Here is a 19,067-nt window from a genome sequence, read left to right as displayed (position 1 = left end):
ATAGAGGTCTCTTTATTTCTACCTGATCCAGTTCATCAGTACCTTATATTCTGTTCCTTTCAGGTAGGAGTTCATCCAGCAAAGAGCATTCATTGTGAGAGTGCCATTCTCAGGAAAAGCTTAAATTTGATGATTAAGTGACTCTTTTCATATAATCTGTAATAAATTACCATGCCTTCATTTAGCACACACAGAGGACTTACACCCTCACAGAAATCTTAACAATGTAATCATTAGATAATTTATGACTTTATACTAAAGTATTAACTTTGTACTTATGTCTAAACCAAAGCTGCTAGACACTTAGTTTAGGAATATATTAAAGAATCATGCTCTGGTTGCCTGAAGAGCATGGAATTTACCTGTTCAGTAAAGTGAGACGGCTATCTTAGAAAAAGATGGGTGAGTTCATGAAATAGCTTCCTAAAAGAAGGAAGTTGGTGGGGAGGGAAAAGAGAGTGAGGAGATCAGGCCATTGAGGTCCCCTCCAGTTAGTCATTTCTTCTCAGGCAGGCAGTTCCACGAAACTAACATAATGTGCTTTTGGATCCCATACAGATGGCAATCAGGAGTTACTTCCCTGTGAAGTCTGTGGAAGACGCTTTGCAGCAGATGTTCTGGTAAACATAAAGACATTTTGTAGATGTGTTTCGTTGGAGTTAAATGAACTGTCAAGTCAGTGAGGAGGCTGCAGCGGCAAAGATTAAAGACAGATGTGAAGGGAAAGTCAGGGAAGAGAGGTCCATAACCTGTGGCTGGCAGGTCTGGAGGACACTGAGGCACATAGATGCCACCCCATTCAGAGGGGAGCTTAATTAAACATGGTACTCCTAGAAAAAGGATGCCAGATGAAAGTGTTTTGGCACAGTTGATTGTCTCTTGAGAGGTTTTGGCTCTTTTGCCTTTTCTATAAGCATCAAAAATCCAAATTTTAAGGCCAAAGCACCAGGGAAATTAGCTAGTCAAGAGGAATGAACATTGAATTTGGAGCATCTGGAAACTTGGCTTTTAGCCTCAAATTTGTCACTAATCCTGACAAGTCCTTTAACCTCCCTCTGTTTTCTGCTTTGCCACGTATAAAGACAGAACCTTTCAATTTCAGGGATTTTATGTAATTTGAACAAAATGGATGTAAGACCTGTTCCAAGATCTAATTTTTAATCAGATTGAAACGAACTGCATGTCAGGTCCCCTGATTGATGCCTATAAGTGGAATTAACTTTTTTTATTATTTCAAAATTAGGGAATCAAACAGTTATTAGATTCCAATATTATAAGGAGATTCCCAAGAAAAATGTTTTAAAAACACTTGAGGTGATAATGCGACTTTGAGTTTGAACATTTTAGATCAAGGAGAGGTAACCAAAGAAATTGGACTATACAGCTGACTGCATTTGGGGTAAAAGACTGTATAACTAGGTTGTAGGTTTTCTTTGGGGAATTTTAAAACTGAAATATGTTCTAATTAACTGTAGCTAGAACTTTCCAAATTTAGGAGCAGGAGCTCAAGGGCCTGTTGTGGCCCAGGAACCCACCAGTGTGCTGCTTTTCCCAGATCAGGCCTGTACCCCATAAGAACGAGTTTGAGACCTAGAAGGTACCATTCATTTGGGGATCACTAAATGTCATGTATGTCTTGGGTCCTCTTGGATTTTACTTCTAGACCTATCTCCAGGCTACAAAGAGCATTTGATCAAGTGATGTGCTATCTCATTTAAAATGGTTTGGCCTGGGACTGCTGGGGGGCTCAGTGGATTGAGCATCGGACACTTGATTTTGGCTCCAGTAATGGTTTGGAGCCCCATGTTGGGCTCTGCACTCAGTGGGGAGTCTGCTAGAGAGTCTTTCTCTCCCCCTCTCTCTCCCATCCTATCTTTCTTTTTCTCTCCCTAAAATAAACAAATAAATCTTTAAAAATAAAAGAAAATGGTATAGCTTATTTGTAACAAGGTGCAGGGATTTTTATATAGCCCCTGTATTTTGTTGGACGAAGGAACTGTGTGTTAAAAATATGAGTTACATATCCACCAAAGAAGAGGACATTTAGTTGGAAGTTGTTGGTGTAATCCTGTGCTGGTGCTGTAACAGATTTCGTAAGGGTGGTACACAGGCAGAGCTCTGTGTGTTGATTCCCCATCTTATGTACTAGAAATGCTGAGTACTTAAAGGATTACTTGGCTGGAGTAAAGAATGTTTTCCCTGCTGATCGTCTGTTAAATGTTAAATATTGTAATGTTTTAAAACTATTAAATGCCTAGATTTGCTCTGAAATAAATGACTTCATGGATGTGAAATGTTTGGATAAATTAAAGGAAAATATCTTCATAATGTAAATGGAATTGGTGTATCCTTCATTTATTTGTACGGTTGTCCCAGTTGTCTTTTGCAGATGTTCTCAAATATTTCTTTGAAACCTCTCCACTCCTGGAGGAAGTTAAGTAGTTTAATTTGCTGTATGTAGAAAAGTGACCCCGTTAAATTCAATTTTGAAATAGCTGAGTGGTAAGAAGAGTTTTCCTGAGAAAGTTCCACTGGTAGGAACTAAGTTTCCCCCTGCTGTATGCAAAAGACTGTTTCAAAAGAATGGTAAAACTGAATATTAGGATTCTTAGGACTCAGATTCCCTGTAAGGTTACCGGATGACTTGCTCACTGAATTTGGGAATCTTGGACACAGGAAACAGAAGACATAATCAGGAGAACTTCTTTGGCTGCAGTGAGTACCTAGCTCAGTATCAGAAATATTTATTTCAATTTAAACTAGAAAGTTTGCCTTTCAACATCATTTAATGCCTGGAACCACTCACACAGCCCAAGTGGTAGAATTCAATATATAAAACCAAATTCGAAGTAAGTCTCTATAGCTGTGGAGGCCTCTTCTTGACCTTACCCTCACGCAATATCTAGTGATGTGTAACATGGGTGGAGAGAGCCAGATGGATTTGCTCTGCTGTGCTTTGAGAGTTGGAGAATGAACTTGGCTCTGAAGGTGAACCCTGTCACTCCAGTGGGGGCTGCCTGAGTACAAACCTTGTGACTGTACATGTTAAAAATTTCAATCCCCACTGTTTCTTTTCTAGGAAAGGCATGGACCAATATGTAGAAAACTCTTCAACAAAAAACGTAAACCTTTCAATTCCTTGAAACAAAGATTACAGGGCACTGACATTCCCATTGTGAGAAAGGCTCCTCAATCCAAGGTACTATCAATATCTTGTTGTTCTTGATTACATCCTTAAGTACATTAAAGCCTCTTTTTGGCTCTCTGGTTTCATTTTTGCTTGATAGTGCAGTGTAATGTCATGTAAGTATAATCCACCTTTACTGTTTTCTTTTTAATCATGCTCACTTAGATTTCGAAATGTATTTCAGATACTTTCCAGATGTGGCAAAAAAGAATCTCGTTTATGTTTTCAATAGTGTAGCGTTAAATCTAGCAATTAACTTGGAAGAGAATCCCTTTTAATCTTACATTTAAGTCTTTCTATAAAGTTCTGTAGCTTGTTTTTCTGATCGTTATTTTGTGGCTTGCAAATTTTATTACAGTATTTTCTAGACCTCTTTTTTTGTACTATTGAGAACAAATTCTCTTTTCCTTCCAAATTTCAGTCCTATTTCCTGTAAATTTAAATCTCAGGTTAAAATAAAATTGTAATGGAGAGATGTACAGTCTAGGTTAGTAAATATTGATTTTGTTTTTTAATAGCCTCAGCCTGTGAGGAGATCTAACTGGAGACAGCAACATGAAGACTTCATTAATGCCATCCGTTCGGCAAAGCAGTGTACGCTAGCCATTAAAGAAGGCCGACCTCTCCCCCCTCCACCTCCTCCAACCATCAACCCAGGTGTGTGGCCAGTTTGGTTTGCTTTTGGCATTTTACTCTTAACCAATTGTGCTCAGATGATCATGACTTGCTTTCTCCTGTGCATTCTAAAATAAATAATAGCAATTAAATTCTATTAAAGTAATTTTATCATACAATATATCTTATCCTAATTTGTTTTTAATTCTTCATAAAGATTCTGTGTTTCCATCTAACTCCATGAGAACACCACTGTACCCAATGTCATGGCCATTCACGTCATGGCCTATAAGAATGGGGCTGTGCAGGGCAGTTCCACAGTAGCTCCCTGGTGTCAGATACCCATATCTCTGGGTTGTTTTTTGGGGAGAGAAGGGTGGTTTTGAGGTAAAAGTCCCATGATAAAGAATTCACCATTTAAGCCATTTTAAGTTGTACAATTTCGTGGCCCAAAGGTTTCTTACCCTAAACTTTTTATTTTGAAAGTTTTCAAGTTTACAGAAAAGAGGAAGAAACAGTACAATGATCACTCATACCTTCCACTGAAATTTGACAGTTGTTGACATTATTATATTTTCTGTCTTTTTATTTTTGGAGGGGGGGCAGAACTATTTAAAATTTAGTTTCAAACATTATAACACTTTACCCTTAACTGGGTCAGTGTGCATTTCTTAAGGATGAGTGCTTCTTCTTGCATAACATATAGACTCATATTTTCCCAGTTATCTTAAGAATGTCTTTTAAAGTTCTCTGCTTGCCCCCTAGTCACAATCTAGGATTCAGTCAGGGTTCATGCATTTTTGTTGTCTCTTTTCTTTAATCTTGCACAATACCCCTATCAGGCCAATTATCTTTTAGAATATTTCTTTTGCTAGATATGTCCGTTTTTTTTACTCAGGCTAATGTTTAATTTGTTCCTCTATTTTGTTTTTTGTAAATTAAAAATTTGTACTAGAGGCTCTATTAGATTAATAATATTAATCCCTATCAGATATAAGATCTTCAAACATTTTCTTTCATTTCATAGACTCTCTTTTCACTTTCTTGATGGTCTCTTAATGATGCACAAAAATTAATTTTGAAGAAGTCAATTTTTTTTATGGCCTAGCATTTTTTTTTGTGTTGTGGCCTAGAATTTGATATTAAATCCAAAAAAATCATTCCAAAGTCCGTGTCATAAAGCCTTTCCTGTATGCTTTCTTCTAAGAGTTTTACAGTTTTAGCTCGCTGTTTTTCTCTTTGATCCAAGTGTAGTTAATTCTGTATGTGGTATAAGGTAAGATCCCAACAATCTCGGAAGTTGGTTTTCTAGTTTTACGTGTAGATATCTAGTTCTCTCAGAACTATTTGTTCAAAAGAATATCATTTCCCCATTGAATGATCTTGGCACCATTATCAAAAGTCAGTCGGTCATATATGTGAAGATTTATTTCTGGGCTCTCTGTTCTAGTCTGTTTTCCTTATGCCAGTACCACCCTGTTTTGATTACTCTAGTAAATTTATAATAAGTTTTGAAAATTCTCCAAGATTGTTTTGGTTATTTGGGGACCTTTGAGATTTCATATGAATTTTTTGATGAGTTTTTTTTCTATTTCTGAAGATGCCATTGGAATTTTGATAGGGGTGCATTAAATGCATTAAATCTATACATAGCCTTGGGTAATGTTTTCATCTTAACAGTATTATTTTCCAGTCTATGAACACAGGATGTATTTTAATTTACTTATCTTCTCTTTAATTTCTGTCATGCATATTTTATTGAGTAGATGTAGGAATATACAAGTCTTTTAGCACCTTGATGAGGTTTATTCCTAAGTATTTTATGCTTTCTAATGTTATTGTAAATGGAATTGTTAACTTTGTTTTCATGTTGTTCATTGCTAGTATATAGAAATATGACTTATTGTGGAGTATTTTGTATCCTGCAACTTTGTTGAATTTTGTTAGCTCTCACAGTTTTTTTTTAGTGTGGATTTTTTGGGTTTTCTACATATAAAACTATGCCATTTGTGAACAGACATAATTTTTCTTCTCCAATTTGTCTTTTCTTTTTCATTTCTAAGTCCTCTTGCTAGAACTTCCAGTACTATATTGAATAGCAGTGGTGAAAGCAGACATCCTTGTCTTGTTTTCTACTGAGTAAATATTATCTGAGGGTTATAAATGGCTATTTAAAGCATAAATAATAGCATTTTATGAGGATTTTGACATGGAATTAAAACGAATGAAGATAATACAACAAGATTAAGTAAGGAAAATGGAATATATTGTTGAAGGTTTCTGTACATTATACATGAATAGGTTTAGGACTCATTAAACATGAATAGGTTTAGTATTATTTGAAGGTAGAGTTGTATATCTTAAAGATGCCTTTTTTTTTTTTTAAGATTTTTATTTGACAGAAAATGTGAACACGAGAACAAGTAAGAGCGGGTGGCAGGCAGAGGGAGAAGCTGACTCCCCGCTGAGCAGGAAGCCCAAGGCGGGGTTGATCCCAGGACCCCAGGATAATGACCTGAGCCAAAGACAGACGCTTAACCGATTGAGCCACCCAGGTGCCCCATTAAAGATGCCAATTTTAAACTCTAGAGTAAACACACACAAATATGGACAAGTAGCTAATAACACAATAAAGTGGAGTAGAGAGGAAATGAAAAAGAATTCAGTCTAAGAGAAGATAGGAGAAGGGGAGGGGAAAAAAAGAAAAGACAGAATAAAGACAAAGTAGGATGGTAAACTTAAACCTAACCATATGGACAGTTGCATATAAATGACATAAACCCTTCAAATAAAAAGCAGATTATTGTACTAAATAATAAAGCAAGGTCCAATTTTATACTTTCTACAAGAAACACACTTTAAATCTGAAGACATAAAGAAGTGTGCCAGGCAGGTGACAAAACAAGGAGGTGGTCCAGATAGGCCTAAAGCAGCAACACCCTCACTAGGGGACAGCTCCTCCTGCATTAGCAGGGCTGCTGCCTCAAAGGAAGACACACCAGGATTGCCAGATCTAATTTCTCAAAGGATGGCAAAAACTGTAGATTTCCTGATTTATATACATCAGAAGCTCAGTTTTTTAGAAACTTCAGGATTGAGTCTCTGAGGTTGGAGGTCAGGCAGTGGTTTTCCTTGTAGGGGTGGGAATGACCAGGAGTGGACATGAGATGCATTGCTAGGAATGTTCTGTGTCTTGATATAGGCTGGTTACATGGGTGTGTACAGCGTATAAATATTTCATGGAGACATACACTTATGATTTGTGGCTTTTCTCTTGGATAAAAAGGTAAAAGAAATAAACACCAGCAATGTCAAAACAACTATAGACAGGATTGTGAAAAGCATGGGGAAGGATATGTATGCAAATAATCATAAAACTGGAGTGACTAATACTAGTATCAGGCAAAGCAAACATCAGTGTTATTAACAGGGGTAATGATTAAAAATACATTCATCAAAATGGCCTATCAGTCCTAAATGTTTATGTACCTAGTAACAGCTTCAAAGAACATGAAACAAAAACTGGGAGGAGAAGTAGAAAGATTCATAATTACATTTGGAGATTTTATCATTCCTTTCTTAGTAGGTGATAAAATAAACAGCAGGAAAATCAGTAGGGATATAGAAAATTTGAACAACAGTATCAACCAGTTTGACCTAATTGATATCTATTGCTATAATGCAACATGAAGCAACAGCAGAATATAATTCTTTTTAAGTACGCATGGAGCATTCGTCCAAAATAGACCATGTGCAAGACCACAAAGTAAGTCTCAATAAATGTCAAAAGGATTGAAATCACATAGATTATGTTATCTGTCAAGTAGAATTAAGTTAGAAGTTAATGATGAAAGCATATCTAGAAGATTTCCTAGTATTTGGAAATTATCAAGTCATTTCTAAATGCATGGATTTAAGAAGAAATCATAAAAGAAATTAGAAAATATTTTGAACTGAATGGTAATGAAAACACATCAAAATTTGCGGGATTCAGCTAAAATAGTACCTATAGGGAGTTTTATAGCTTTAAGTGCTCATATTAGAAAAGAAGAAAGGTTTAAACCATTTACTTTATTCTTCCTCTTTAAAAAGTTAGAAGAACAAATTATACCTAAATTAAGTAGAAGGAAGAAAATAGTAAAAGTAGTTCACCATAATAACAAAATATTTTTAAAAAGCAGATGATCATCCCAGTAGATACAGGAAAAGCCTGTGATAAAACACAACACCCATACATGTTTTAAAAATGAAACTCAAAGGTAGAAATAGAAGGGAACACCTTAAGGGAGGACATCTCTGAGCAATCTACAGCTAACATTACACTTGATGAAAAACAACACTTTTCCACTGAAATCATGAAAAAGCAAGGGTGTCCTTTCAGACCACTTCTGTTCAACACTGTACTGGAGATAAAGTACCCAGTATAATGAGGAAAAAATTATTAGAGAGGAAGAAGTAAAACTGTCTTTATTCGCAAATAATATAGTCATGAATGAGTTAAGTGTAGAAAATCTTAGTAAATTTTAAGAAATCTACTAGAATTAAAAGTTCATTTTACACACTTTCAGGATATAAAATCAAGGGGTGCCTGGGTGGCTCAGTCAGTTAAGCATCCAACTCTTGATTTTTTTCTCAGGTCATGATCTCAAGGTCATGAGATTGAGCCCCTTGATGGGCTCCATGCTGTGTATGGAGCCTGCTTAATATTTTCTTTCCCTCTCCCTGTGCCCCTTCCCCCTTGCTCATGTGCACTCTTCCTCTCTTAAAAAAAAAGATACAAAGTCAATATACATTAGTAAATTTTATTTCTATATACTAGCATAAATAATTAAAAAAATTAGAAATACTATTTACAATTATGAAAAAACACTAAATACTTAAGCATATATTTAATAAAATGTGTAAGACTTGAAAAATGAAAACCACAAAACACCATTTAGAGAAGTTAAAGATGACCAATATAAATGGAGAGATTTACTATTTTCATAATTTGGAAGAGTCCATATTATGTTATGATATCAGTTCTTCACACATTGATCTGTGGACTCCATGTAATTCCAGTAAAAATCCCTGCAAGTTTTCTTTGTCAAGTAGGAGTTCACCAGTTGATTCTAAAATTATATGAAAATTGAAATGATCTGGAATAGCCAAGATGGTTTTGAAAAAAAGGAAAAAAGCAAAGGACTTACACTACCTGATGTCAAGACTTACTTTGATGTTATAGTAACAAAGTAATTTGATATTTGTATACCAGTTGGAACAGAAATCACCCATCTATGGGTGATTGGATTTTGACAAAGGTAATTCAGTGTAGGAAAGGATAATCTTACTAACAAATGAAACAGAAAACTAGATACCAATTTGGAAAAAATGAGCCATGATCCTCATATAAGAATTAACTGACAAAAATTAATTCACAATGGAACATGGACCTAATATAAGCACTACAATCCAAGATTTCTAGAAATAACAAAATTCTTTGGTCTAAGGCTCAACAAAGTTTTCTTAAACAGGATGCAAAATATACTAATGATTTTTAAAAAGGAAATTGATAAATTGGGCTTCACCAAAGCTAAAAATTTTAGTTTTGAAGGACACCATTAGCAGAGTGCAAAGGCAAGCCACAGCACATATATCTGACAAAGGACTCCTATTAAGAATATATAAAGAACTCCTACAACTCAATAATAAGACGACAACCCAATAAGAAAAAAGGCAAAAGACATATTTGAACAGACACATCCCAAAATAATAGCCAACAAGTACATAAAAAAGAAAATCAGCATCATTTCTATCAGGGAAATGTGGATTACGGCCATGATGAGATACCACAGCATGCCCACTTGAATAGCTAAAATTAAAGACTGACAATACAAATGATAGCTAGGATATAGAACAGCTGGAAGTCTCATAGACTGCTGATGGGGTGTAAAATAGTACAGCTACTTTGCACTGGTATTTTCTTAAGTTAAACATATACTTATTTATAGAGCAATTCTATACCTAGGTATTTATGTGGAAAACTGGAATCATGTTCTTAAAAAAAGACTTATATGTTAATGTTCATAGTAGCTTAAATTTAAAAAAAAAACTGGAAAAGAAAAGCATAAACTGAGGGAAAAAAAAAACCCAGCATAAACTGAAGAAAAAAAAAATCTGAAAATGCCCATCAACAAGTGAATGGATAATCAAAACTGGATATACACCTCCAAATAAGAAGAAAGTGCTACCATACATGCAGCACCATGGTTTTTCTATTATATGAAATTATAGAACAAATATCTTTAGTGACAGGAAAATAAGAGTTTTGATTGCTTGAGACTGGGGTTTGGGGGAATATTGACTGAAAAGGAGCATGTGGTAACTTTCTGGGGTGATAAAACACACTTTCTGGTGTGTTTTAATTGGAGTGGTTGCAACAATGTGTACATTTATCAAAACTCATTGGCCTGTACACTTAAAATAGTTGGATCTTCCTTCATGTAAATTATTTCTCCAAGTTCATTTTTAAAAAGTAAGAAGCCAAAACCAATCCCCAAAACAACAGTGAAATCATATTACAAAAATCATCTGAAAAGTGAATTATCTAAAGTTCCATACCAGAAAGTAATCTTTAAAATATATAACTTTATTTTTAATTATTTTAAAGTATAGTTAACATAAAATATTGTATTAGTTTCAGGTGTACATTAATGATTTGACGTTTATGTGCTTTACAAAATGCTCACCATGTTAAGTATAGTTACCATCTGTCACCATACAAATTTATTATAATATCATTGACTATATTCCCTATGCTATAATTTCCATCCCCATGATTAACTTATTTGCTTACTTCTAAGTTTTGAGGGCAAGACAAAAATATTTGGTACTGAAGGAAGTGCACAAGAATGTGGAGTAAAAGATTATATGGGCTGGGGCACCTGGATGGCTTAGTCAGTTAAATGTCTGAGTCTTGGTTTCAACTCAGGTCATGATCTCACGGGTTGAGGAATCAAGCCCCACATCAGGCTCTGGCCTCAGCAGGGAGTCTGCTTGAAGGTTCTCTTTCTCCGTCCCTCTTCTCACTCGTGGATGTGCTCTCTCTCTCTCTCTTTCTCCAAAAATAAATAAATAAATAAATATATATATATATATATATATATGAAATATTGGCTGTAATAATATTCTAATGTGAAAAGGGGTTTACCTTGACTATCCTTGATATAAGAGATTACTTCAGTTGCTAAATGATTAGAATTTTAGAGCTTTATGTGAAAAATAAAGTGTATTTTATTTGGACCACCACTATAACAGTATTGAGATTGATCATTGTGGGTGTCATTAGTCTTTCACCCTTTGACAGAGTACATCCTAGTTTCCTGATAGTTTTCCTTGATTAATTTAGATTTTATTTATTTATTTATTTGAGAGTGAGAGTGAGAGCACAAGCAAGAGGAGCAGCAGAGGGAGAGGGAGAAGCAGGCTCCCAGCTGAGCAAGGAGCTCCATGTGGGGCTCTATCCCATCATCCTGGGATCCTGAGCCGAAGGCAGATGCTTAACCATGAGCCACCCAGGCATCCCATAGGATGCTTTTGATAATGCTTTTGTATTGCATCTGGTGTTTGTTTTTGTTTTGTTTTCTAATGGGAGGAAAATTACAGATGCCTTTTTAAAAATTTATTTAAAAAATGTGTTTTGGCTAGATGACCTTTTTATTAATCCTTTGTTTAGGATTATTGTTTAAGATTCATCCTTTATTGAAAGGGTGCCTTACTTAATTTGTAACTAGAAGTTTGTACCTCTTAATCCCTTTTCACCTTTTTTGCCCATCCTCCCACTCCCTCCCCCATGGGCAACCACCTGTTTGTTTTCTGTGTTTATAAGTTTGTTTCTATTTTCTGTTTATTTGTTCATTTGCTTTATAGATTCCACACATAAGTGAAATAATATACTCTTTATCTTTCTGTGTCTTATTTCACTTAACATAATACCCTTTAGATCTATTCATGTTGTTGCATATGGCAAGATTTCATTGTTTTTTATGGCTGAGCAATATTCCATTTATACGTATACCACATCTTCTCTATCCACTCATCTATCAGTGGACATTTAGGTTGCTTCCATATCCTGGCTATTGTATCTTGCTTATTATAAATAACACTGGCAATAAACATAGGAGTCCTTAGATGATTTTGAATTAGTGTTTTCATTTCTTTGGGTAAATAACCAGAAATGAAATTACCGGATTATATGGTACTTATATTTTTAATTTTTGAGGAACCTCCATAATGTTGTTCACAGTGGCTCTATCAGTTTCCACTCCCACTAACGGTCCATGAGGGTTACCCTTCTATACATCCTCACCAACACTTGTTATTTCCTGTCTTTTTTATTCTAGCCATCCTGACAAGTGTAAGGTAATATCTCATTGAGGTTTTGATTTGCATTTCCCTGGTACTAGTGATATTGAGCATCATTTCATATGCCTGTTGGCCATCTGGATGTCTTCTTTTGAAAAATGTCTATTCAGGTCCTCTGTCCATTTTTTAAATTGGGGGTTTTTTGATGTTGAGTTGTAGGAGTTCTTCATATATTTTGAATATTAACCCCTTATCATACATAACACTTGCAGATATCTTCTCTCAGTCAGGAGGTTGCATTTTTGTGTAGTCCCAGTTTATTTTTGTTTTTGTTGCCCTTGTCTAAGGAGATAGATCCAAAAAAGTATTACTGAAGCCTACGTCCAAACATTTATTTCCTGTATTTTCTTTTTTTTTTTAATTTTTAAAGATTTTATTTATTTATTTGACAGAGAGAGATCACAAGTAGGCAGAGAGGCGGGGGGTGGGGGGGGAGCAGACTCCCCACTGAGCAGAGAGCCTGACACAGGGCTTGATCCCAGGACCTTGAGATAATGACCTGAGCTAAAGGCAGAAGCTCAACTCCCTGAGCCACCCAGGCACCCTCCTATTTTTTTTTTTCTTTATTTAGGAGTTTATGGTTTCAGGTCTTACATTCGGATTTTTAATCCATTTTTAGTTAATTTTTGTATATAGTGTTTTAAAAATGGCCTAGTTTCCTTCTCTTTGTGTATCTGTCCATTTTTATCAACACCACTTATTGAAGATACTGTCTTTTCCCCACTGTGTGTGTGTTCTTGCTTTCTTTGTCATAGATCGACTATATAAGTGTGGGGGGTTTTTTTTCCCCTTAGACTCTATTCTGTTCCACTGATCTATTTTTTTGTTTGTTTGTTTTTGTTTTTGTGTTGGAACTATACTGTTTTTATTACTAGCTTTGTTTTTTATTTTGTTTTTTATTACTAGCTTTGTAGTATAGTTTGAAATCTGGGATTGAAATCTCCACCTTTGTTCTTTCTCAGAATTTCTTTGGCTATGCAGGCAGGGTCTTTTGTGGTTCCACAGACATTCTGATTATTTGTTCTAGTTTGTGAAGAGGACTATTGTTATTTTGGTTGAGATTGCACTGAATCTTTAGATTGGATAGTATGGACATTTTAACAATATTAATTCTTTCAGTCCATGAGTGTGGTATATCTTTCCATTTATTTGTGTTGTCTTCAGTTTCTTTAATCAGTGTTTTATAGTTTTCAGAGTCTCACATTCTTGGTTAAATTTATTCCTATGTATTTTGTTCTTTCTGATGCGATCTTTCTTTGTTTTTACAGATTTGTTTATTTGAGAGAGAGAGAGAGAGCACACACGGGGGAGTGGGTGAGGAGCAGAGGGAGAGAAAGCCCCAAGCAGACGCCTCATTGAGCATGGAGCCTGACACAGGGTTCAATCTCACAACCATGAGATCATGACCAAAGCCAAAACCAAGAGTTAGACACAACTGACTATGCCACCTTAGGCATCCCTCTTTTTGGTGCAGCTGTAAATGGGATGGTTTTTGTAATTTCTCTGTTAGTTCATTATTAGTGAATAGGAATGAAACAGATTCCTATATGTTAATTTTGTATCTTGCAGCTTTACTAAATTAATATACAAGTTTTGATAGTTTTTTTAATGGAGTCTTTTAAGGTTTTTTAGGCATATAGTATCATGTCATCTATAAATACTGAGTTTTATTTCTTTTTTTTTAATAAATTATTTATTTATTTGATAGACAGAGATCACAAGTAGGCAGAGAGGCAGGCAGAGAGAGGGGGGGAAGCAGGCTCCCTGCTGAGCAGAGAGCCCGACGTGGGGCTCGATCCCAGGACCCTGAGATCATGACCCGAGCCGAAGGCAGAGGCCTAAACCACTGAGCCACCCAGGCGCCCCCTGAGTTTTATTTCTTATCTGTTTTCTGTGGTTAGGACTTCCAGGGTTATGTTGAATAAAAGTTGTGAGAGTAGACATCTTTGTCTTCTTCCTGGTCTAAGGGGGAAAGCTTTTAGCCTTTCACCATTGAGTCTAATGTTCGCTTTTTGTTTGTGATATATGGTACTTATTATGTTGAGATATGTTCCTTCTCTACCCACTTCGTTGAGAGTTTTTGTTATGTACAGATGTTGAATTTTGTCAAATGCTTTTTCTGCATCTGTTGAAATGATTATATTATTTTTTTTGAAATGATTATGATTTTTACCTTTTTTTTTTTTTAAAGTAGACTGCATACCCAACCCAGCATAGAGCCTAATGTGGGTCTTGAACTCACAACTCTGAGGTCGAGACCTGAGCTGAAATCAATAGTTGGATGCTTAACTGACTAAGCCACCCAGGAACCCCTATTCATTTTTTTAAATGTGGTATATCCCATTGATTGGCTTGTAGATATTGAACCATCCTTGCACCCAAGGAATAAATCCTGCTTGATCATGATGTATGATCTTTAAAAAAGGAATTATTTTTATTTAGTTATTTTTGTTGATGTACTAATATTATATTAGTTTCTGGTGTACAGCATACTGATTCAACAACTCTATACATTACTCATTTCTTACCATGGTAAGTGTAGTCACCATCCATCACTATACAAGATTATTGGTATTATTGCCTATATTCCCAATGCTGTATTTCTTCTCTCTCTGACTTATTTTAATGTGAATAAACTTAAATTTGGTTTGCTAATATTTTGTTGAGGATTTTTGCATCTATCTTCATCAGCGATACTGGCCCATAATTTGTTTTTGTAGTGTCTTTGTTTGGTTTTAGTATTAGGATAATGCTGGCCTCTCAGAATGAATTTGGAAGCATGCCTTCCTCTTTAAATGGTTCCTTACATGTTTGGTAGAGGCACACCTGGGTCACTCAGTCAGTTAAGCATCTACCTTTGGCTCAGATTATGATTCCAGGGGTTCTAGGATTGAGTCCCACATTGGGCTCCTTGCTCAGTGAGGAGCCTGCCGGTCCCTCTGCCTGTCATTCCCCCTGCTTGTGTGTGTGCACCCACTCTCTCTCTCTCACACACACACAAATGAATAAGATCTTTTAAAGAAAATGTTTGGTAAAATTCACCTGTCAATCCATTTTGCCCTGGGCTTTTGTTTGTTTGGAGTTTTTGGATTACTGATTCAGTTTCATTACTAGTAAATGGTCTGTTCAGATTTTCTATATCTTCCTGACTCAGTCTTGGAAGATTTAATGCTTCTAAGAATTTACCCATTTATTCTAGGTTGTCCACTTTGTTGGTATTTCATTTTTCATAGTAGTCCCTTATAATTCTTTGTAGTTCTGTATTGTTGGTTGTATCTTCTCTTTCATTTCTGGTTTTATTTATTTGAATTCTCTCTTGATGAGCCTAGCTAAATGTTTATCGGTTTTGTTTATCTTTTCAAAGAATCTGCTCTTAGTTTCATTCATCTTCTCTATTTCTTTTTTAGTCTTTATTTCATTTATTTCTGCTCTAATTTTTTTGTTACTTCCTTCTTCTGTAAACTCTGGGCTTTGTATGTTCTTTCTGTTGTTTCTTCAGGTGTAAGGTTAGATAGTTTATTTGGTATTTTTCTTGCTTCTTAATGTAAGCCTGTATTACTCTAAACTGCCTTTTTAGAACTGCTTTTGCTCTATCCCAAAGATTTTGAAACAGTACATTTTCAAATCCCTTTTAGTGTTTATTTTTATTTCCTTTTTAATTTCTTTTTTTGACCCATTGGTTGTTTAATAGCATGTTATTTAGCCTGTAAGTATGCATTTTTTCCAGTTTTTTTCTTCTAATCAATTTCTCATTTTATACTGTTGTGGTTGGAAAAGATGATTTATATGATTTCAGTCTCATTAAATTTGTTGAGACTTGTTTTGTGGCCTAACACATGATCTGTTTTGGAGAATGTTGCATGTGCACTTGAAAAGAAGGTATATTCTGCTGTTTTGGGATGAAATACCTATATCTCTCTTTAAGTCCATCAAGTCTGATAATGTCATTCAAAGCCGTTGTTTCCTTATTAATTTTCTGTCTGGATGATCTATCCATTGATGTAAGGGGAGTGTTAAAGTCCTTTTCTAATACTGTATTACTGTCAATTTCTCCCTTTCTGTCCATTATAGTTGCTCCTCTGTTAGGTACACAGATATTTTTCATTGCTATATCCTCTTGTTAGATTGATCCCTTTATCATTATGTAATGTTTTTCTTTGTCTCTAATTACGATATTTATTTTAAAGTTGTTTTGTTTGAGGAACGCCTGGGTAGCTCACTTGGTTAAGTGTCTGCCTTCAGCTCAGATCATGATCCCAGGGTCCTGGGATCAAGTCCCACATTGGACTCTGCTTAGCACAGAGCCTGCCTCTCCCTCTACCCCACCCCCTGCTCCTGCTCATACTCTCTCTCTCACAAATAAATAAATAAAATCTTGGAGAAAAAAGTCATTTTGTTTGCTATTAAGTATTGTTACCCCACGTACCCCCACTTTTTTTTCCATTTGCATGAAATGTCTTTCTGTTCCATCATTTTTATTTATTATTTTTAAAGATTTTATTTATTTATTTGACAGACAGAGATCACAAGTAGGCAGAGAGGCAGGCAGAGAGAGACAGAGAAGCAGACTCCCCGCCGAGCAGAGAGCCCGATGCGGGGCTCGATCCCAGGACCCTGGGATCATGACCTGAGCCGAAGGCAGAAGCTTAACCCACTGAGCCACCCAGGCACCCCTGTTCCACCATTTTTAATCTGTTTGTGTCTTTAGGTCTGAAGTGAGTCTCTTACAGGTGGTATATAGATGGGGTTTGTTTTTGTATCCATTCAGTCACTGTATGTCTTTTGATTGGAGCACTTAGTCCATTTATTTCCTTTTTTTTTTTTTTTAAGACTTATTTATTAGGGCACCTGGGTGGCTCAGTCCATTAAATGTCTACCTTCTGCTCAGGTCATGGTCCTGGTGTCCTGGGATTGAGTCCTACATTGGGCTCTCTGCTCAGCAGGAAGCCTGCTTCTCCCTGTCTCTCTACCTGCGGCTCCCCTGGCTTGTGTTTGTGCACTCTCACTCTCTCTCAGTCAAATAAATGAATAGAATCTTTTTTAAAAAGCTAAAGATTTATTTATTTGAGAGAATGAGACAGAGAGTGTGTGAGCTGGAGGGGCGAGGGGAGAAAGAATCCCAAGTAGACTCTATACTGAGCATGGAGCCCATTGCAAGGCTCAATCCTGTGATCCTGAGACCATGACCTGAGCCAAAAACCAGGAGTCAGACACCCAACCAACTGTGCCACTCAGGCACCCCTGGACAGTTGATCCATTTACATTTAAAGTAATTCTTTAATAGGTATGTACTTGCTGCCATTTTGTTCTTTATTTTTTGGTTGTTTTTCGTAGTTCTTCTCTGTTACTTCCTTCTTTTTCTCTCTTGTGATTTGGTGACTTTCTTATGCTTAGATTCCTTTTTCCTTATTTTCTGTGTATCTATTAAAGGTTTTTGGTTCGTGGTTACCATGAGTTTATATATAACATCCTCTGTGTGTGGCAGTCTTTTTTAAATTGGTGGTGGTCTCTTTTTTTTTTTTTTTTTAAAGATTTTATTTATTTAATTGACAGATAGAGATCACAAGTAGGCAGAGAAGCAGGCAGAGAGAGAGGAGGAAGCAGGCTTCCTGATGAGCAGAGAGCCCAATGTGGGGCTCGATCCCAGGACCCTGGGATCATGACCTGAGCCGAAGGCAGAGGCTTTAACCCACTGAGCCACCCAGGTGCCCCTAAATTGATGGTCTCTTAAGTTTGAACTCATTCTAAAAACATTACATTTTTACTCCCCTTCTCCATAATTTATGTCTTTATTTTGTGTATCCCTTGACTAGTTATTGTAGATATAAATGATTTTATTATTTTTGAATTTTAATTTCCATACTAGCTTTATAAGTGATTGACCTTTACTATATGTTTGCTTTTACCAGTGCAATTGTTTCTTTCCTAATTTTCTTACTTCTGGCTACGGCCTTTTATTTTGCACTTTAAGAGGTTCCTTTAACATTTCTTATAAGGCTGGTTTAGTGGTAATGAACTCTAACTTTTGTTTGGGAAATTCTTTTTTTTTTTTTTTAAGATTTTATTTATTTATTTGGCAGAAGGGAGAATCACAAGTAGGCAGAGAGGCGGGGAGGGGGGCAGGGGGGTCAGCCAGGCTCCCCGTCAAGCAAAGAGCCTGATATGGGACTCGATCCTAAGACCCTGAGACCATGACCTGAGCCAAAGGCAGAGGTTCAACCCACTGAGCCACCCTGGCACCCCTGCCTGGGAAATTCTTTATCAGTCCTTCAATTCTGAATGATAACATTTGATTATCAGGTAGAGTATTCTTGATTGTAGGTATTTTTCCTTTCAGCCCTTGGAATATAGGTCATGCCACTCCTTTTTAGCTTTCAAAGTTTCTGCTAAAAAATCAGCAGATAGCCTTATGTGGGGATTGCCTTGTATGTAACTAGTTGCTTTTCTCTTCCTGCTCTTAAGAATCTTTCTTTAGGGGTGCCTGGGTGGCTCAGGGGGTGAAAGCCTTTACCTTCAGCTCAGGTCATGATCCCAGGGTCCTGGGATCGAGCCCTGCATCGGGCTCTCTGCTCAGCAAGGAGCCTGCTTCCTCCTCTCTCTCTGCCTGCTCCTCTGCCTACTTGTGATCTCTGTCAAATAAATAAAATCTTTAAAAAAAAAAAAAAGAATCTTTCTTTATCTTTGATTTTTGGCATTTTAATTATTATGTGTCTTGGTAGAATTCTTTGGGTTCATTTTATTTGGGACTCTCTTTGGTTCTTGGACCTGCATGTCTGTTTCCTTCTCGGGAAAGTTTTCAGCTATTTCTTCAAATAAATTTCTGCCTTTTTCTCTTGCTCTCCTTCTACAGGGACCCCCATGA

General features: G+C 36.2%; 1 protein-coding gene across 1 annotated transcript in view; it reads left to right on the top strand.

The window, feature by feature from the left end:
* The first annotated feature begins 398 nt into the window (after nt 1-398).
* Nucleotides 399-19,067, top strand: part of ZC2HC1B (zinc finger C2HC-type containing 1B) — a 34,244-nt gene continuing 15,575 nt past the window's right edge. Inside the window, exons 1-4 of the mRNA XM_044236549.1 lie at nt 399-402; nt 559-620; nt 3,080-3,199; nt 3,706-3,844. Coding sequence (XP_044092484.1) covers nt 399-402; nt 559-620; nt 3,080-3,199; nt 3,706-3,844 — 325 coding nt within the window. The remainder of the gene's footprint in view (nt 403-558; nt 621-3,079; nt 3,200-3,705; nt 3,845-19,067) is intronic.

This window comes from Neovison vison, chromosome 1, assembly GCF_020171115.1.
Source record: "Neovison vison isolate M4711 chromosome 1, ASM_NN_V1, whole genome shotgun sequence".
Taxonomy (NCBI): Eukaryota; Metazoa; Chordata; class Mammalia; order Carnivora; family Mustelidae; genus Neogale; species Neogale vison.
Note: the sequence above shows the minus strand (reverse complement) of the source record. Positions and strands in the feature narration are given on the sequence as shown.